At 34.9% G+C, this 22,383-nt stretch overlaps 1 protein-coding gene across 4 annotated transcripts in view; it reads left to right on the top strand.

Annotated features, from left to right (window-relative positions):
- The window catches only part of ANKRD12 (ankyrin repeat domain 12), a 129,545-nt gene that overhangs the window by 29,617 nt on the left and 77,545 nt on the right, over positions 1-22,383 (top strand). For all 4 annotated transcript variants that reach the window (XM_043558296.1, XM_043558293.1, XM_043558297.1 and 1 more), the window contains exons 2-3: positions 5,751-5,889; positions 18,329-18,476. In XM_043558296.1, coding sequence (XP_043414231.1) covers positions 5,803-5,889; positions 18,329-18,476 — 235 coding nt within the window. In that variant the 5' untranslated portion in view covers positions 5,751-5,802. The remainder of the gene's footprint in view (positions 1-5,750; positions 5,890-18,328; positions 18,477-22,383) is intronic.

Here is a 22,383-nt window from a genome sequence, read left to right as displayed (position 1 = left end):
AATAATCAGTAGAACAAAATACATATGATACCAGTGTTTGAATGCTCTTTAGGATCAATCTTGTAAGTTAAAATACTCTCACGAAGAGTTATCCTGTGAAAAAAGGAAATGACAGTTAAAATTTTTTAACGAGACTCTCAGGCTGCCTGATGTGAATTTTTAAATGAAGATGGTACTTCACACATCTGCATGCATGCATGTTATGTATATATATGATTTAATATGATCGAGAAATCTGTCTTAAATAAACAGCGAATCATTTTCTAATGAGATTTTTTTATAATATCAGTTCAAATACTAATTTAAGTTGGTTTTTAAACTTTCCTAATGATGAAGAACCACTGGGATACTTGTTAAAAGTACAAATTCCTGGCTCCATTTCAAACCTACTAAATCTGTATTTTGATAAGCACTCCAGGAGTTTTTTTGGTTTTTTTTTTTTTTTTAATCATCAAGTAGGACTACATCAAACTAAAAGCCTTTTGCACAGCAAAGGTAGCAATGAAAAGGCAGCCTGTAGAATGGGAGAAAATACATGCAAGCCATACATCTGGTAAGGGAATAATATCCAAAATATATAAGGAATTCCTACAACTCAGTGGCAAACAAACTCAATTTAAAAATGGCCAAAGGACCTGAACGTTTTTCCAAAGAAGACCTATGAATGGCCAAGTATATGTAAAGGTGCTCAACATCACTAATCATTAGGGAACTGCACATCAAAGCCATGATGAGATCTCACCTCACACCTGTTAGGATGGCTGTTAACAAAAAAGCAAGAGATAGCAAGTATTGGTGACAGTATGGTGGAAAAGGTCCCTTGTACACTCTTGGGAATGTAAATTGGTGCAGCTACTATGGAAAACAGCATGGAGGTTCCTCAGAAAATTAAAAATAGAACTGCTGTCTGATCCAGCAATCCCACTTTTAGGTATATATCTAAAGGAAATGAAATCAGTGTCTCAAAGTGGTATCTGTAGTCCGATGTGTGTGTTGCAGCATTAGTCATGATAGCCAAGTATAGAATCAACCTTAGTGTCTGTTGATGGATAAATGGATAAAGAAGATGCAATCTTCATATTTACAATGGAATATTATTCAATCATTAAAAAAAGGAAATCCTCCCATTTGTGTCAACATGGATAAACTTAAAGGACATTATGCTAAGTGACATAAGCTAGACATGGATAAATATTGTATGATCTCACTTATATGTGTAATCTAAAAATGAACTCATGGAAACAGAGAGTAGAATGGTGGTTGCTAGGAGCTGAGGACTGGGAGAATGGGGAGATGTATATAGCATGGTGACTAGTTCATAATAATGTATACTTGAAATTTGCCAAGAATATAGATCTTAAGTGTTCTTACAACACACACACACAGATAAAATTAGGTGTCATGATAGATGTTTTAATTATCTTGGTTGTAGTAATCATTTCACAGTATATATATCAAATTACCACATTGTACACCTTAAATATAAATAGTTTTTGTCAGTTATATCTCAGTAAAGCCAGTGGGGGAAAGATAATGAGGTGTGATGAGAGTGCACATTCTTTCCTCCCTGTTGATCTTAGGAGACAAAGCATTCGAGTTCTGTTCTATTACTGGGAGTTGTTTGCCATTGATGAGTATGAAGTTTTATCAAATGCTTTTTCTGTATCTGTTGAGACTATCAGTTGGCTTTTAGTCTGTTAATACAGTGAATTGCACAGATTGATTTTCACACATTAAGCTGACTTTGAATTACTAGGATAAATCCCAGTTGGTCATGATGGATTGTCCTTTTTATATATAGTTGGGTTTAATTTGCTAGTATTTTTATTGAGGATTTTTTTTGGCATATGATCATGAGATATTATATGGATCTGTAGTTTTCTTATAAAAGACTTACTCTGACTTTTGTACCAGGATATTGATGGCCTGCCTTATAAAATATGTTCCTGCTTCTTTCATCTTTCAGGAGAGGGTATGTAGAATTAGCATTATTTCTTCTTTACATGTTCTGTGAAATTCACCGCTGAAGCCACCTGGGCTTAGAGTCTTCTTTGTTTTTAAATATGAAATCAATTTCTTTAATAAATATTGAGCCACTGAGATTGCTTCCTTCAGTGAGCTGTGGTAGTTTGTGCCTTTCAAGAAATTTGTTTCACTTAATTTGTTGAATTTATTTGTGTAAAGTTGTTGATAATATTCCCTTATTACCCCTTCATGTGATTGTAGGATCTGTAGGGATGCTCTCCTTTTATTGCTGATTTTGGTAGGTCTTCTCTCTTTTTTTTTTTTATTTTTTTTATTTTTTTTATTTTTAAAAAAAAATTTTTTTTTCAACGTTTATTTATTTTGGGGACAGAGAGAGACAGAGCATGAACAGGGGAGGGGCAGAGAAAGAGGGAGACACAGAATCGGAAACAGGCTCCAGGCTCTGAGCCATCAGCCCAGAGCCTGACGCGGGGCTCGAACTCACGGACCGCGAGATCGTGACCTGGCTGAAGTCGGACGCTTAACCGACTGCGCCACCCAGGCGCCCCGGTCTTCTCTCTTATATCTAATTTGTCTTACCAGAGATGGCAAATTTTTAAAAATTTTTTATGTATTTATTTATTTTTAAAGAACCAGTTTTCAGTCTTACTGATTCTTCTTTATTTTTAAATTTGGATATGTTCCTGTTATCTTTCTATATTTGATTCTGGTTTAATTTCTTCATAATGTGAAAACAAAATTTATATGATTTTAATTATTTTAAATTTATTAATGTTTGTTTTTGACTCATGACATGGCCTATCTCAGTAAAATTCTGTGTGCCCTTGAAAAGAATGTATATTCTTTTGTTGGATACATTTTTATACAAATGTCAGTTAGATCCAGTTGATTTGAATTGATGGCGTTTTTCAGTTCTTTTATATATGCTTGTTGATTTTCTGTCTTACTGAGAGTAGTTGAAGCCTACAACTATAAGTATGAATTTGTCTATTTCTCCTGTCAGTTTTATCAATTTTTGCTACCTGTAGTTTGAAGCTCTGTTGTAATTGCATATACATTTAGTGAGGTGATCCTTTTATCAGTGTGTAATAAGTAAAGTTCTTTGAGAACTGTTTTGTCTGATATTAATGTAGTTACTCCCAATGTTCCTTTGATTAGTGTTTGCATGGCATATCTTTTTCCATTCTTTTACTTTTTAACCTACCTATAGAATTACATATGAATGAATTTCTTGTTAATAGCTCATAGTATGGTCATTTTCCCCCTGTTTGATGGTCTGTTTTTTTTCTTTTTCAGTTTTCCTATTTGTTTGTTTGTATCTTTATTTCCAGCATAGTTAACTCATGCAGTGTTACAGTAGTTTCAGGTATACAATCTGACAGTTTTTTTAAATTGGTGTGTTTAGTCCATCTGCATTTCATATCATTATTGGTATGTTTGGATTAGGTCTATCATTGTTTTGTTTGTTCCTTCTGTTTTTCATTCTTCAGTTTTTCTTTTACTGCTTCTATTGGGTTATTTTTATATTTTAAAATATTCCATTTTAATTTACCTAGTGTGATTTTGATTATCCTGTGTATAATTGTATTGGTTGATCTGGCTTTACATTATATATTGAGGTCACAGAACCATGTATTAAATGCTTAATATTAGTTGATTGAAGTAATATTTTTGGAATCTAATTTTGGTTTTTATTCTGAAGTTTTCCAAATAAGGTGATTGAAAGATAATGTAAGCTTTTCCTAACATATAGTCTATTAATATATTATATTGCTGTGTATGGTTTTTTAAAATATTTGTTTATTTTGAAGAGCAAGAAAGAGCAGGAGATGGGCAGAGAGTGAAAGAGACAATCCCAAGCAGACTCCATGCTGTCAGCGCAGAGCCCGACACAGGGCCTGATCCCATGAACTGTGAGATCATGACTTAAGCCAAAATAAAGAGTCAGATGCTTATTAACCAGCTGAGCCACTCAGGTGCCCCTCTATCTGAAATATTCTTAAAAAAATATTCATGACACTCCTTCATTCACCAATAATGTGCTTTGCTTGATCTACAAAGTGCTTTATCTTTATAAATCTCACCTAGACTAATGCCTGGTGATACTATGTATATCCATTTTGCTTTTGAGTCAGAATTCTTCTGATTATATATGACTCCTAATTTTAACTGTAAGCTTTACACAGGGCTAGTTTTGAGGACAGTGCTATGTTTAAGTGATTTTGTTTATATGGTATCAGTTGAAACAGTTGCATGATCCCAAGGTAAACTCTGCCTGGTGTGTAGTATCAAAAAAGTTTCCTTATTCAAGTTTATTTCCTCCTCTATAAAAGATTTGAACTATTTGAACTCTGGAAGTTTTTTTTCTGTTGGAATGTAGTCTGATTTGGCTATGTTTGGATTAATTTAATCTAATTTTGATAATTTACAAGCTAACTCAGTTCATTTAGGTGACTTTGGGTTTTGTTTCTATTGAAATCAAATATTTTAAATCACCAACAGAACAATTCGAAGAACACAGAAGATCTTACTAATCCTCTGTTCAATAATTCACTTAGATGCTAGAATGTAGCTTTACTTAGACCTATAATATTCATCTATAGGAAATTTATAGCATGAAAACTAAAAATTACGCTGATCTGTTCTGTTTATTGTTGTGGTCCAAGTCTTGCTTCTGTTGGCCAGCAACCTCAGTTTAGCTCAGTAGTATACGGTAGAGCTCTCTGTGATAATAGGAATGTATCTGTATTGTACAGTAGTTACTTTAATTTTAGTTAATTTAACTTTCAGCAGCCACATGTAGCTCGTAGGTCATCAGATGGCAGTACTGGTCTAGTCTCATGACTTCCCCTTTTTTTTTTTTTTTTAATTTTTTCTAATCTTTATTTTTGAGAGACAGACAGAGTCAGAGTATGAGCAGGGGAGGGGCAGAGAGAGAGGGAGACACAGAATCCGAAGCAGGCTCTAGGCTCTGAGCTGTCAGCACAGAGCCTGATGCGGGGCTCGAACTCATGAACCGTGAGATCATGACCTGAGCCACTCAGGTGCCGTGACTTCCCTTTTTATATTTAAAACTCCCTGCTTGGAATTTTTTTGGGGGGGTCTAAAATGTAAGCTTAGGCTTCTATCAGGGTCCTTGACCTATTGCAGAGCAGGAGACAGAAAACTGAACAAGTTAGAAAGAAAGTGATATATGACATAATTACAGTATGGTAGGAATTCAGTCAATGAATAGATTGATAAAGTGACTGTCTAGAGATGTCTGGGAGTTCTGTGAAGGAAAATAAACACTTCCAAGAATTTTAACTTGGAACGGTTTCATAAATATAATCTAAAATGGTAAAATTGCCAACCAGACCTATCCAATTCTTGGTTGGGTCTTCAGAAGTAAATTCCAGACCAATACTGAACTACCAGAGAAGAATCTGTTAGAACGTTCTACCTTTAGAGACAGGCTGAAATGGCAAACCCTTTGCCACTGCTTTCACTTCTGCTGCTTGTGGTTACCTGGAAAACTGGAGATTAGGTATTAGTCTAGAGAAGGTGGAAAAAAATATAAAAGTAGTTCTCTTTTCTTCTTTTCAGTGACAAATTGAATGGACTTAAGAGAACTTTAGAAGCTCAAATTCTTAAATGAAACCTTACTTTAGACTAGGACTTACAAAGACAGAGAATAACAAGTTACATTAACTGTGGTGTATACCTTTAAGTAGGTTTTTACTGCAGATGTATACAAATAACCCTCCTATGTCCATTCTTTACAGATCCAGGATGAGAAGACTGACAAAAGAAAGAAGCTAGCTGAACAGCTATAAGATGCCCAAATCTGGGTTCACAAAACCAGTTCAGAGTGAAAATTCTGACAGTGACAGCAATATGGTAGAAAAACCATATGGAAGAAAGGTATATGATTATCTTAAAGATGGGTTGACTGTTTTGGAACTGGGAAAAACTCCCCATTGGTAATTTTAGTAATTACCCATAAAATAAAAACAGTTGGATCCCAGTTAAATCCAAACCATTTATCTAATTCCTTTAAAATTAAATTGGATTCCTGGGATAAGATTGTTTTTCATTCCCGGAGATAACACATTTACTAATATGGTATATTTACTTACGAAATAATCATTGAGAGGGGGTGAAAAAAAAAATCCAAGACATCACAGTCATTTGGCATTTCTTTCTCCACTTCCTGACCCCCAGTATCAAAACACATACACGGTAGCAGTTCCATTTTCCTTGTCTTTAGCCTTGGATAAATTTATATGACTTTTCTAGCCTCAGTGTATCTCTCTGTATTGGAAGACAAGACTGCTTTATAGAATTGCTGTGACAATGAAATGGCATCAGTATGGTGCCTAATGCAATGCTTGTTACATAATATATGCTCAGTAAATGTTAACAGTTTTTGTTGTTTATTGTTAGTGATTGGCAACGACCTGTGATTGTCTTTTAACATCTATCCTTCTTCACTCCTATTTAATTTAGGCTCTCAGAACTTTCATTTAGACTTCTGCAATTGTCTCCTAACTGGTCTCACTGTTCTTAGTCTCTTCTGTAGTTAATTTTACACAGTATCTCTTTTTTTAAGCTTATTTATTAATTTTAAGAGAGAGCACGTGTGCACATGCATCAGTAGGAGTGGAGCAGAGAGAGAATCCCAAGCCGGCTCTGCACTGTATTGCAGAGCCTGGTATGGGGCTTGATCTGACAAACCGTGAGATCATGACCTGAGCTGAAATCAAGAGTCGGATGCTTAACCGACTGAGCTACCCAGGCGCCCCATTACACATTATTTTTTAATTTTTCTTTTTGGTGTTGTGTTTTGTCTTGTTTTTCCTTTTTGTGTCTTTTCTTCCCCCTTAGTCTTTTTTTGTTGTTGTTGAAGAACATCTGAAATGGTTCCAGTTTTTGGCAAACAAGAATAGAGCTGTGATGAACATTGTATACAAACACTGTTTTTAATAGCTTTATTGAGGTGTAATTTATATACCCTAAATTTCACTCATTTAGTGTATGATCCAGTGATTTTTAGTAAATTTATAGGGTTGTGCAGCCATCATCACAATCCAGTTTACACCATTTACATCATTGCTAAAAGAGCCTCATGCCCATTGCATTCAGTCCCTATTCCCACACCAACCCCAGGCAACCCCAAATCTGCTTTCAAAATCAGGAATTTTAAGTTTCCAGACTTTGTTCTTTTCTAAAACCATTTTGACTGTTTAAGGTACTTTGCATTTCCATCTAAATTTTATGAAATTTTCTACAAAAAAGCCTGCTGGGATTTTTATAGGGATTTTATTGAGTAGATCCATTTGGATAGTATTGACATCCTAACAGTATGTCTTCCAGTTTATCACTAGAGAATATCTCTCTGTTTATTTAAACCTTCAGTTTCCATCAGCAATACTTTGTAGTTTTTAGTGTACAAATCTTGAGCTCTTCTTGCTATATTATTAGTGTTTTATTCTTTGGGATGCTATTGTAGTTAATTTCATTTTGGATTTTTCATTGCTAGTATATATAAATATAAATGATTTGTATGTAGGGATTTTCTATTCCATGATCTTACTGAACTCATTTATTGGTTCTAAAAGTTTATGGATTCCTTAATATTTTCTACATATGGAATCATGTCAACTCCATATGAAGATAATTTTACTTCTTTTCCAGTATGGGTACTTTGATTTTTTTTTCGTACCTGATTGCCCTGGCAATCTTTGCCTTTTGATTAAAGTGATTACTCCATTTACATTTAACATAATTATTTATAGGGTTAGGCTTATATCTTCCATTTTGTTCTGTGTTCTTATGTTTCATATTTTTTTTGTTTTTCTTCCTTCTGTGCTCCCTTTTTAAGTTTTTTTTTTTTAATTTTTTTTTTCAACGTTTATTTATTTTTGGGACAGAGAGAGACAGAGCATGAACGGGGGAGGGGCAGAGAGAGAGGGAGATACAGAATCGGAAACAGGCTCCAAGCTCTGAGCCATCAGCCCAGAGCCCGACGCGGGGCTCGAACTCACAGACTGCGAGATCGTGACCTGGCTGAAGTCGGACGCTTAACCGACTGCACCACCCAGGCGCCCCTTAAGGTTTTTTTAATATTTACTTTTTTTTTTTTTTTAATTTTTTTTTTCAACGTTTATTTATTTTTGGGACAGAGAGAGACAGAGCATGAACGGGGGAGGGGCAGAGAGAGAGGGAGACACAGAATCGGAAACAGGCTCCAGGCTCTGAGCCATCAGCCCAGAGCCTGACGCGGGGCTCGAACTCCGGGACCGCGAGATCGTGACCTGGCTGAAGTCGGACGCCCAACCGACTGCGCCACCCAGGCGCCCCAATATTTACTTTTGAGAGAGAAGGAGACAGAACTCAAGTGGGGGAGGGGCAGAGAGCAAGAGAGGGAGACACAGAATCCAAAGCAGGCTTTAGGCTCCAAGCTACCAGCACAGAGCCCGATGTGGGGCTCAAACCCACGAACCATGAGATCATAATCTCAGCGGAAGTTGGACACAACCAACTGAGCCACCCAGGCACCCCTAATTTTAAATATTTTTTAATTTTAAATATTTTTTAATATACTATTTAAATTTATTACTTTTTAAACTGTGTTTCTTAAATTGTAATCTTAAGATGTTGATCTGTCGTTTATACTGTGCATCTAAGTATTATAAATTAATAGTGACTTAATTCAGTAAAATATAGCAACTTAGTTCCTGTATAGCTCCATTTCCTCCACTTTTTTCGTGTATCTATGTATCTATACATGGATTCATCAACATTTGTTACCAATCCAATAACAGACTATTATAATTTTATACAATTTTATCTTTGAAAAAAATAAGAGGAGAAATACATATTCATACAATTCTTTTTTACCTATAAATTTGCCAGGTTTGTCAGTCTTAATTTCTTCTTTTTATAGACTCAAGTTATTGTTTGGTTGTCATGTTCTTAACTAAGAATTTTAGCATTTACTGTAAGATCTTCAGCCATGATTCTTTAAGTCTTCATTGATCTAGGAATATCTTGATTCTCCATATTTTAAAAACAAAATTGTTGAAATATAATTCACATACCGTATTTAAAGTGTATATAATTCAGTAGTTTTTAGTATATTTACAGAGTTGTGCAGTCATCTCCACTATTGATTTTAGAACATTTTCATTCAAAAGAGAAACATTATGTACCCATCAGTAATCATTTCTCATTCTGTCCCCAACTCCCACAGCCCTAGGCAGCCACCAGTCCTTTCTGTCTGTATAGAATTGCCTATTCTGGATGTTTCATACAAATGGAATTATATAATATGTGGTTTTTGTTGACTGCTTGCTTTATTTTCAAAGGGCAGTGTTGTTGGATATAGATTTCTTGACTTTTTTTTCTTTTAGTAGATTGAATGTCACTCTACTACTTTCTTGCTTTAACTGTTTCTGATAAGAAGTCAGCTATTAATTGTTTTGTACCTTTGTCACAATGAATTTTTTTCACTGCTTCTCTCTCTTTGTCATGTGCTTAGGATTCTCCCTTGTGTTTATCCTTTTTGGAGTTTGTTGAGTTTCTTGGATCTGTAGATTTAAGGTTTTCATGAAACTTGTAATATTTAATTTACTGATTTTCTATATATATATGTATGTGTGTGTGTGTATTTTTGCCATCTCACATCTGCTGTTGAACATATCTAATATATTTGTAGTTATTTTGCCTTTCATTTTTTTTTGTGAGCATGTGAGTGGGGGAGGGGGAGAGAGAGAGAACAAGACAGAGAATCTGAAGCAGGCTCCAGGCTCCGTGCTGTCAGCACAGAGCCTGAAGCAGGGTGTGAACTCCAAACCGAGAGATCATGACCTGAGCTAAAGTCGGGGACACTTAACTGACTGAGCCACCTAGGTGCCCTGTTACTTTGCTTTTCAAATCCATTATTTCCATTTGGCTCTTTCTGTGATTTTTCCTTACTGGTATTATTTGATAAGTCATTATTGTCATACTTACAATTTTTAAACATTGTTTTATTTCTTTCTTTATAATAACTTTTAAATCTAGTATATGGGCTTACTCAGAGAAATTTCTCTTGAATACTTTTTTCCTTGCTTTTTTGTATGTCTTAATTTTTATTGAAAACTGGACAATTTAGGTCATATACTGTAGCAGTTCTACAGTTTTGGGTGCTCATTATTTCCCACCTGAACCTTGTAATTGTTGCTAAGTTGGTTTTTTGTTTGTTTGTTTTTTTTTTTTTTTTTTTTTTCTTGAGTAAAATGTTAGGAGTTTGCAGTATTTGTCACAACCACTGGTATCCATTGTTTTTCTTTTTATATTTTAGTCTTGCTTCCACAGAGGTACCCCTGTGTCTGTATAAATTAGTCAGCAGCCAATGATTGGTCAGGAGTTGTACTCAAACACCATGAGCCAGTCAGATTTCCACCTTCTACAGGCACACTTGCCTGTGTTGGGGAGTGCATTCAATGTTAGGGCATTTTTGAAATCTGTCCTGGCATTTACTTTTTGTTGGGCTCACCTGGGTCTTGCTGTGCTTGTGTGCAGTCAACTAATGATATGTAGAGGATATGGACCCTCTCAGATTTCCTCTGCATGTACACATAATCTCCCTGTCAGTGAGAGATGCATGGAGAGCTTAGCCCTTCTCCGATCTTTCCCATTGATCTTCTCCTCTCAGCCAGGGATGTGTGTCAGTCTTATCTGGCACACCCTGTGGCTCTCTCATTTCTGTAATCTCCCTGTTGAATTTCTTGCTTATTCACCGGCTTGATGCTCTTCTGCAGCAGGATCACAACCTTAGGCTAATAAGATGTATGTTTTTTGCCCCCTCCAATCATTTCCTACCCTCTTTGCTATTTTTAGAAACAGTGCATCTGGATAGGCTTTTTACACCTTCTTTGCCAATTCGAGTTGACACACTCTGGCAGCAGAGATGCTGCTTTTCTTGCCAGCCCCACCCTGGTAGCACTTCATGCAAACTAAGCATCAGCCAGGGAATGTGAGAGCATTCCCCAGGCAAAAATGCCAAAGACACTCACTGTTCTTGTCCATAGTTCAGCAGTTTTTCTTGAGGGGAAAAAAAAATGCTTCTCAATTTGTTGTTCGCTTTTTTTCAGTTTTGGGAGCCTTAAGGTGGTTGTTTTTGACAATTTTGTCTAGATTTATAGTTGTTTCTTGGGGAGGTAAGTTGCTAATACCTTTATTCCTCCATAGACGACTTTCCCCAAATGATATTTTAATTTGCCAAATGTGACAAATCATAAGCAAAGCATTTTTACTATTCCTTTTATTTAACAAATCTTACATTGGATTCCTACTGTGTTATATATTCTTTTATGACACTTGGAATGAAACAGTGAGTGGTTAAGCCGTGATTTAAGTCTTCATGAAGACTCTAAACTCGAACACTCTTCCTGTTTGTCTGAATGTTTTGCTCTCAGGACCCCTTCAGTGTAACTAAAGATCCCAAAGAGCTTTTTTATATGTGGGTATATCTGTTGATATTTACAATATCAGAAATTGAAACTGAGAAAAACTTTAGATTTTTTTTTTTTAATTTTTTTTTTAATTTTTTTTTTTTCAACGTTTTTATTTATTTTTGGGACAGAGAGAGACAGAGCATGAACGGGGGAGGGGCAGAGAGAGAGGGAGACACAGAATCGGAAACAGGCTCCAGGCTCCGAGCCATCAGCCCAGAGCCTGACACGGGGCTCGAACTCACGGACCGCGAGATCGTGACCTGGCTGAAGTCGGACGCTTAACCGACTGCGCCACCCAGGCGCCCCTAGATTTTTTTTAACTGGTTTAAAAAATACATATGTGTATGTTTACCCACATAGTATATTTTTATGGAAAATAACTATATGTTCCAAGACAAAAACTATTAGTGAGAAGAGTGTCATTGGTTTTGCACGTATCTTTAGTGTGTGACTTAACAGAAGACCACCAAATTCTCATCTGCATCTACATGCAGTGTATTTGGATATCACTTGTCATGTAGTGTCTAGAGAGCTGCAGTATATATTCTTGAGAGTATGAGAAAGGTGCACGTGGCACCTTAGTGTTACTGTGAGCGTATTTCTGGCCTTGCAGATCTTCTGAGATGGTCTCAGATACCATAATTTAAGAATTTCTTTACCACTGTAAGAAGCACATTAATGAGAGTATTGAGTGTATAATGATGGGACAAAAAGGAGAGAAACAAACAATTCTAGAGGGGTCAGTAATGGTGTCACAGTAGAAAAGTTACTTAGTCTGGATTCTCAAGGATGACTAAGTATTTGGCCAGCAGGAAAGTAGGAACAGAGGACAGTCCAAGATGTAAAAAAGACCTAAATCTGTTACAGTAATAGATACATATAAAGTTAGGATGTGGCCTGTGGAGGATGGAGGGTGGGAGGTAAGCATTAGACAGCGGCCAGTTCATTATGGCCTGATGTGTTGCTAAGGAACTTGGAATTTATCCTGTAGCCATTGGGCCAAAAGGGTCATAGTAGAGACCAGTTAAAGTGTTTTTTAAAAAATCCAAGCAAAAGGCAGTGTGGGCAGTGGCTATGGGGATGGAAAGAGTTTGGCAGACATAAAAGATGTTGAATGAATTAAACTTGTGTATGTAGAAAAAGTAATCTGGATCCACCCTGAGTTTGATTGAACTATTCCTTGAGAAGGAATTTAGGAAATAGAGGAATTGTTGTTTTCAGAAGAATGTTTGGTTTGTACTTGTTGAGTTGGCCATCAGAACATCCAACAAGAAGTATTGGTAGGCAGTTAGATCAAAGTCCAGAACTCAAAACAGCTCATTGGAAATGAGGATTCGTTGAAAAGGTTAACCTTATCATTATGGAGATAGAACCCAAAGAGAGTAGAGCAAGAAGGAAGGAGAATATGCCTAGGGAAATTCAAATACTTTCAGAATCATTGAGAGATGGGAAACAAGGACAGAGAGAACCAGGAGAGATTAAACAGAAGAGTAGCTAAGGGGGTCTATATGCCAAGTGCCACAGAGATGAACAGGAAGAAATGAGGCCACTGGATTTTGTCAGCTGGGATACCTTAAAATGTCTTTGTGTGGTAAAAGTAATTTCAGTAGAATTGTAGGGACGGAATACAGTGCTAGATTTGAGGAGAGAATTAGAACTTTCATTTCTAAATGTTTGAATATAGTGAAGGTTGCATTTGTGAAATTATATTTGGGCTGCTTGATGTCAGCTTGTTAAAACTTCTTTCTTCCTGGATACTTTGTATGTATCTTTTGAAAGCTGCCAGTAAATATACAGTAGTGGCAGAGCATTGGCCTCATAAAAATGTAGAAACAACAGCAAAAAGCAGACATTTTTCACTAACATTTCTATTAAAAACATTGCTTCGGTAAGTTAAGAATACTTATTAATCATTAGATTTATACAGGGGAGTCTGGGTGGTTCATTTGGTTGTCTGACTCTTGATTTCAGCTCAGGTCATGATCTCACATTCATGGGTTCGAGCCCCACATTGGGCTCTGTGCTGATAGCTCCAAGCCTGCTTGGGATTCTCTCTCTCTTTCCCTCTCTTTCTGCCCCTCGCACTCTCTCTCAAAGCTAGATAAACATTTTTTTTAAATCCTTAGATTTATATCATAGGAAGAATAAATACAGAATATTATATATTTCCTTTATGAACTTTTGGCTTACCCAGAGTGATATATTTAACTGTTCTCAGTCTCTGTTCAATCATTCAGTACTTTTTCAAGATCACATACTTATTTTGTTTGGGTAAGGGTCAGAAACTCTTCTGAGGCAATGCACATGGTGCTTATTGCCATGTTTTACAGGATTTCTGAGCAACTTGACATTGAAAGCTGTTGTTAAAAGTAATTTTCTGGGGTGCCTAAGTGCCTCAGTCAGTTAAGCATCCGACTTCAGCTCAGGTCATGATCTCGTGTGGGTTGGAGCCCCTCATGGGGTTCTGTGCTGACAGCTCAGAGCCTGGAGCCTGCTTCAGATTCTGTGTCTCCCTCTCTCTCTACCCCTCCCCCTCTCACTCTCTCTATCTCTCTCAAAAATAAATAAACATTAAAAAATTTTTTAAAGTAATTTTACTCAGTTTTAAATAGATATTTGACTGCTTATTTGTACCTTAAGAAGAGGAAGGGCTGTAATTTCCTGCTTATAGACCATGTTAACTGCTGCTGCTTACAACAAAATGAAGTTAGAAGGGAGGGTAGGAGAGGAAGCACAATCATATTAGTCAACTTTATATTTGCAAAGCATATTCTTTTGTTTGTCTTTTCTTTAGTGAGTGAGTGGCCCTAAAGCCAGCCTCAAGCTTCTTCTGAGTTTTTTCTTCCATATAATTTAGAAATGAGTATACAGCTGTTCTGATAGAGACCTTGTTTACAGTTTAATAGGACACAAACTGTTGCCATTATGAGATCCTAAATAAAATAACCTGAACCAAAATTTAATTTCTTAAATATATTAAATAGAGCATAATTTTAAATAATAACATTCTCTAGCAATATACTTTTAATATAAAATGCTTTCATTATCTCATTAAATATCATAATAGGGGTTCATCAAAAATGTCTACTCATAATTCTTCATATAGTTTATCCTTTCACTAAGATGTGGGATTTTTTCCTATTGATTTTAGTTTTTAGAAATTTTTCTGTTTCAGCTATAAATTAGTATTTACGATTTGTAGATCAAAATCTTTTATGAAAATCTAAAATCTAGGTTAAATTCATGAAGTGTGTGGGAGTAGGTGTGAATCATTTAACTTTCTAAGTAGCTGTCTTATCCTTTCCATCAATATAATTCAGACTTTCATTATTCCATAGCCTAGTGATATAGAGAAATTTTTATTTTACCATTCAAGTAATGTAATACATGTTGGTTATAGAAAAATTAGAAAATACATAGAAGACTAATGAAAACAAATTGCCTTATAAAAAACCATCAACAATCTGAGATTGTACCCTACCCTACTTGGAAGCTAATCTGTTTCATGGATGCTGGCAACAGATGTGAAACTCTTGAGTGGAATAGAAAGGAAAGTTTATTTCTCATAGGCAATAGTAGTAGTGATCTATCAGCATTTGTGCCTGTAACCTGAACCCTATTTCTCACAAGGGGATACAAAGAGAGCCAGGTGACAGCTACACATAAAAGGGGATTGCCGTACGGGAGAAGAACCCCAAATATTTTGTAATGGACAGTAAGTCTATCAGAACTTTGCCCCAAAGGGAGAAACTGTTTATTATATGGAATAGTAAACGGATCTGCTCTTTGCTCCAGGAGGAGATCATATCTTCCAATGCTGTTCTCCATATAGATATTCTTGAAAAGATAGTCCCAAAAAAGGGAGTTAGTGCTTCTGCATGTAAGAGGTGCAGATATGCAAGAGACCCATGGGGAACTGTCTCCCCACACATTAGTAGTGCTGTTACCCACAGATAGCTATCAACATTTTGGGTTATATCCTTCAAGAATTTTCTATGTACATATTTTTTTCTGAGTAAATTTTTACCTTTTCTTTTTTCTGTCTTAACTGATTTGGTAAAGGCTACCAGTACATTGTCTAGCAGTAGCAGTGTTAGAAAGTCATTCTTGTTTTGCCATTGATGTTTTGCTGTTACTGATTTATTGATGTATAGTAGACCCCAAATGATACATTGACATTTTTATTACTGTGTATGGTAGCTGTTGTAGGTTATTGAAAGAATAACAGTAATATAAATGAAAAAGATTTAAGATATTTTGAAATAATCTAACAGAGTCCTAGACTTTCCTATGTCATGGATATGGGAGAAGAATGTGCCAGTGATTTGTTCCTGGATTGATACTGTATTTATATCATTTGGTAATACAGAAATTTCAGGACAATTGGATATAACTATTTTGAAAGTTACTTTCCCTAGATCTGAAAATAATTTTTAGAGTTGAAGAATCTCACAAAAACGCTTTGTTCAAGTAACACTTCCAAGGACAATTTTATTTTACAACGAACAGAACTAGTTGGTAGCAGTTGCAAATGTGCACCCTGATCACCCTGTTGCAGAGGAGAGTATGATCAATATGTTCTAGGGAACATTTTCCACTCAACGTGTTATCAAATTGTTTTTTTTAACTTGTTTTATGGTACAGTACGGTATCTTTACTTACACAGGTGCAAGGGAAAAGGGACATCTTCGTGTTTTTCTTAGATTCTTTTATTAATAATAAAGACTTAATATTTCTAAGGCAAGTCTCTAGAATTTTGTTGGTTAACTTTGTATTAATCATGCCTTTTTATTTCTGATGCTTTGACATTGGGGCCTGCTGATACTGGGGAGACTGCCGTTCCCATGGCTGGCCAATTCCCAGAGATCTTAACTCACTTGTGACCATATATTTCATATGCAAACCAATCCAGAGTTCAAACCCAACCACCAACTGTATCCAACTCTCACATTCTGGGCCACTGTCCCTGCCCTAATAAATTACATGAGAGCCATGTACCAGACAATAAGAGAAACAGTGCCCATACCCCAGAAACTGCTGCAAGCCAGGCCTTGCCTTTTCTTTCCTGAGGAAACCGCAATAAAAGCTTTTGCCCACATTTCCCTTCTCTCCCTATGCCTCCTGACCCACCGTGGTGCTACCCTTTGTGGCCCTATGTGGTGTATAGCATGCCCTCCCTTGGAAACTGAGTAACAAACTGCCTTTTCAGTGACAGTAGTCACCTGATCTGTTGGCTTCACCATACCTTAATAATAATAAAACTACGTTTTTAAAACAACCTCATAAACAAAATACATGCCTGTGAAGCTTGATTTCATTGGCAGAAGTGGAAAAACAGCTCAAGAGAATTTAACTTTACAACTGAGAAGTAAATAATATAAGGCTGTTATTCTTCAGCAATCTTTATCAGTTAAGATACAAGGAAATCACATTCTCTTCCTGATTTGTTAATATATTTATCAAAAATGACTGTAGACTCTGTTGAGATGTTACTTTTGTCACCTGTTAAGATCATCATATGGTTTTTCTTTAATTTTTTGATATGATGAGTTGTCTTAAAGAGATTTCTAATAATTATTATTATTGTTTTCTTTGGGTGAGCCTGCTTGATTCTAAGTTTTAAGACACTAAATTTGATTTGACAGATTATTTAAGATAATTTACTTTTGCATTTATTTCATAAGGAATTTAGCTTATAACTTCTATCTTTTGGTATGTTTTAGACTTAAAGATGGATTCTAATCATACCTTTATGCTGCAGTATTATTTACATGAAATGGGAAATATCTGTTCCTTGAACTTGTTTTAAATCTCTTGTAAAATCTTCTGGGCTCTAGTACCTTTTTGTAAACTTAAAATCTTTGGGTATGGATTTATTGTCTTCTATGATCATTGGTCTATTCAGGTTTTTTGTTTCTTTCATGAGTCAACTTTTAGTAATGTGTGTTTTCTAAGAAAATAATCTTAAAATTTTAGTGATATAAAAATGAATACAGTATTTTTTGTATTTTTTTTTTGTAACTTTTCCATAACCCCTTTGGAATTGTATGTAGGTCTCAGTCCCAATCTTTATTATTTCTCTTTTTCATTTTCATGATTGGACTCACTGAAGTCTTATTCTATTGCTCATTTAAAATCACCTTTTGATTTTGTTGGTAAATTCCACTCTAAAAACACTATTTTGTTTACTATCTTCTTTCCCCTTTTCCTTCCTTTATTTTCTTTTCTTGGGTTGAAAGCTGGTATCTTCTGCAATCTGAGTCTACTTCTAACTTGCTCCTGAGAATCTCTACAAGTATCATCTCTCATTTATTATCATAGATAGTTTGGGAACTGTTCTTTTAAGGTGATGTGGCTTATTAGTTCTTAGTGTCTGGCATGTTTTTCACAAAGGAGGTCTTATAGCCCAGTTTAGATGTACAGTACCAATTCAGATATTAAAATTATAATAAGTGTGAACTTGATAATGGCTGTAGACCATGAAGGTAGGATATTCACCTGGAGTGGGTACGGCATATTAACAAAACACAATATATTTTATTGTATCCAGAATCACTTTTTCTGATTTATATATTTGTTCATTGATGGTGACATGTATATTATGCTTACAGAGTTTTATTCAAGATTTTTTGTTTTACTGTTATTTTAAAATTAGATTGTTAAGTAAAAGTAGTAGAATATGAGACAAGTTAGAAAAAATGATACAGTTGTTGAAACTGGCTCTTGAATACATTAAAGATAGTGGTTTGTAATATCTCTCTACTTTTGAATATATTTGAAAATTTTCTTCATAAATTTCTTAAATACTGTCTTGCTTAGCTAATATTGTTATAACTGTATTCATATTTGATTTTTAATAGAGTAAAGACAAGATTGCATCATACAGTAAAACTCCAAAAATTGACCGAAGTGATGTGGGCAAGGAGATGAAAGAGAAATCGTCCATGAAACGTAAACTTCCTTTTACCATTAGCCCATCAAGAAATGAAGAACGAGATTCAGACACAGGTAGAATAATTTGTTCTCTGATAAAATCTTAATCATTCTTTTACTGTGATTTGCTTCATATCATTCCTCTTGCACCCCATTTTTATAGAGAAATATTTGTATTTTGGTATTTCAGATATATCATTTTGGGGCAGAAATTCATTGTTTCTCACTCAAACACGATTTCTAATCAGATAAAAACAATTTGCTTCTTTCCTTACTCTCAGGTTTATTACAAATATCTTACCATTTTCAGAACTTAATTTCTTAGATAGCATTTCAGTGATGAAAATTTACTCTGATATACAGCATAGGATATGTTAGAGTTGAGAAAAATGTGAGTTTTTGTGGACACAGTAGTGAACCCAACAAAGAAAACATTTAGGCATTTTAGATTCAGAAATGAATCAGAAATATGCCCTCCCCACCCTGAAAAAAAAAAGAAAAAAAAGATGGAGGCTTATTGCCTTAGCCCATTCATGGTACTTTTTTTCTTCAAAACTCTTATACGTCAGAAATGGTCCTTGACATCTGTCAATCCCGGTTGTTCATAATAGATCAGAAGTAACTTGTTACCACAATCTAATAAACTACTAGATTTTGTTAGCTCTGAACTGATCATTTCTTGAAACTAATATAAACTTGACTGTTATGTGTTTATCATGATTATTTTATCCCTTGCATGAAATATTAATAATGAACTGTTCTTAACGTTTCAGCTTCACTCACAGAGTTACTGTCCCACTCTGAGTTTATGTAATATCTTTCTGGCCATCTTAATCATCACTTTAGAAATAATCTTGACTGTGGAATCTGAACATACTTGAAATGCCCTGTGCTAACATAGCTTTAGAAAGTACTTAAATTTTTTCATATGTTTTTAGTAGGGAGGTCTCATTTTATGTATTTATTTTGCTGTCTGTCTTAGCTTGAATTAGAAATTGTTCTTAAACATGACATTTTTAAGCCTTGAAAATTATGGGGTTTTTTTTTTTTTTTTGCAGTGATGAAGAAATTTTGTGCTTTGTTCATGTTTTTAAATTTTTTAAAAATATTTATTTATTTTGAGAGAGAGAGAGAGAGCAAGTGCATGAGCAGGGGAAGGGCAGAGAGAAAGGGAGAGCGCGAATCCCAAGCAAGCCCTGCACTAATGGAGCCTCTGCCTCTCTCTCAAAATAAATAAACATTAAAAAAAAATTTTAATAAAAAATATCAATAGTAATCAAAGAAATACAATATAGAACAATTGACAAAATCGTTGGCCTAAATTGTACCAGGTAGTCACTGGCCAGAAATAGGAACTTGCTTTAGTTGGTCTAAATTAAAAGAATATATTGTTGGAGGTAAATATGAAAACATTTATCCAAAACTAAAAGGTTGTTAACATTTGACTTATTCTTTAATTTGGAATTTATATAAGTAATTATTGATGATAGTGAAAATTATCTTAAGGTATGTGTATCTCTACTTAACTTAGAAGAGCAAAAATAACCCCAGGAAAATGTTAAGTTGTAGAGAATTTGTTCAATTTTGGTAAATCCAATGAAGCAATATGATTTTTACTCTTAAAAATAACATTATGGAAGAATACGTCAAGTAAAAAGATGCTCATAGCATTCAAATTTTAAAAATAGGTTATGAAATAATATGTACTGTTTGCATTAAAAGCCACATTGTGTATATTTATATTTGTATGTATGTGCACACAGGGCATATATTAACACACGTTTTGAAAGATAAAATTGTTTAAATATAAAAGACTGTTTAGTGGTAGAACTAAGCCAAACCTAGCTACTGTATTATGGGCCCAGAACAGAAATGTAAATATTTTAACCCTGACTTAGGTTAAATAAAAGAATGGGGATAATAATAAAAGATTGGGAATAAGGACAGAATGTTAATAATGTTACTTAGCTCATCTCTTATAGCAAAGGAATAACTGATATTGTCTACAACTGAAATACATCGTTTTTAAAAATATTTACTTCAACTTTTTAATCTTTATTTAAAATTCTTTCATGTACGTTTACATATAATGTATTTATATTTTAGTGTATGATCTCTCTTGTAGAAAAGAAGCAATTCCTTGAGTTTTTCCTCTTCTTCTTCTTCTTTTTTTTTTTTTTTCCTTAAGTTCTGAACCCAGTGTGGCGCTTGAACTCATGACCCTGAGGTCAAGAGTAGCCAGCCAGGAACCCTAGTTCCTCTTCTTTTTATGTTGGATTAAAATAAAATCTTTCAGCTTTTTATTTTAAAATAGTAACGTATATATGATATTTTTGTTTGTATGTAAATTAACACACACACATACACCCCAGTTCCTTTCTCTTTATATATATTTAGAGAGATGCTTGGAATGGTGGCTACTAAATGTTAACATTCTGTTTCCAAGATTTTGAATGACTTTTTACTTTCTTTGTTTTTTGTAGGACTTGAATTTTTAAAATAATGAGCATAATTATTTCTGTAAAACAGTTTCTTAAATTTTTTTTTTAAGTTTATTTATTTTGAGACTTCTGCGCATGCATGTGTATGCACATGCGAGCGAGTGGAAGAAGGGAGAGAGAATTCCAAGCAGGCTCTGCAGGTCAGTGCAGAGCTCAAAGTGGGGCTCGAGCTCATGAACCATGAGATCATGACCTGACCCAAAGTCAGACGCTTAACCAAGTAAGCCACCCAGGCACCCCAGTTACTTTTTTAAAAAGATATTCATACTTTTCAAGGAAGACTCAATGATCTGCCAAATCAGAGATACTGCTATCAACTGGATGAATCATTCTTAGTCTTCATTTTGAGATACCCTAGTGTGTCTTAAGCTTTATAACTCTGAATTATTTAATATTTATTAATTTTTTAAAAGATAACACTTTTAAAAAGTAATTGCTTAACTAGACAAAATTTGGGGGAACGTTACAGCATAATTTGAAGTCATGCCAGTGGGTCCTTACAGATGTGTCATAATACTATTTATTTCAGCAAATTTCCAGTATATCTGCTTATATCATTTCAGTATCCCACATTGTCCTATCCTATTAGAGAATTCCCATAAATTTTGTCTCATGAAATGTTAGGAGATGAATATATAGAGTGACAAGAAGACAAATTATTCCTTATACCTATAGCTTGCTTTGTCACTTATTTTTAGCTTTTATTTTCAGTCTCTCCTTGTCTAGAATCCTGGCAGGATAAGTTAATTGTAGTTACAGTAGAGGTAAATCATAGCATAGTGTTTATTATCAGAGGCTTTGGAGTCTGACAGGTCAGTGTTGTGTCCCTACTCAGCTCCCTACTTGTCCTGGCCAAAAAAAATTTGAGGCCTTTGTAACTCCCAATTTTCTCATCCGTAAAAAAGTACATGTAATACCAGCTTCAGAGAATTGTAATCTTTCATTGGCATAGTGTGTAAAATCAGTTTATGATATGTTAATTGAAACAAAACCGACAAACACTGGCTTAAAATAGATTGAGATTTTTTTTCATCTACTGTAATAAGGCCAGGAGGTATCAGTAGTCTAGGGTTGTTACAGTAGTTCAGTAACGCCATCAGGGACTGGGATGTTTTCATCATTCTGTGCTCACCCTTAACTCATACGTGGACTTTGTCCTTAAGCATTTTGTTGTAAACTCACAGAGTATCTTCTGCCTCCTCCTGGCAGAAAGTACGAGAGGGAGGACCCAACGGCAAAGTATCTTTTTTCCAGTGAGTCTTTGCCTTTTTATTGATGAAACAATCTCCCTAGAAACTTCTGCCTGCATCTCATTGGTTAGTCTACCTTAGTTACAAGGGAGTCTGGAAAGTTAACTACTTTCAGTTGGCTGTATTGTCACCCTAATCAAAACTGGTGTCCTTTTGTTAAGAAGGGGAAAATGAATATTGGGTAGCTATCTTTCAACACTGACACTGTATATAGGTTTTAGTATAGTAATT

Source organism: Prionailurus bengalensis, chromosome D3 (assembly GCF_016509475.1).
Source record: "Prionailurus bengalensis isolate Pbe53 chromosome D3, Fcat_Pben_1.1_paternal_pri, whole genome shotgun sequence".
Classification (NCBI taxonomy): domain Eukaryota; kingdom Metazoa; phylum Chordata; class Mammalia; order Carnivora; family Felidae; genus Prionailurus; species Prionailurus bengalensis.
The sequence above is the reverse complement of the archived record's forward strand: the minus strand, read 5'-3'. Positions and strand labels throughout refer to the sequence as shown.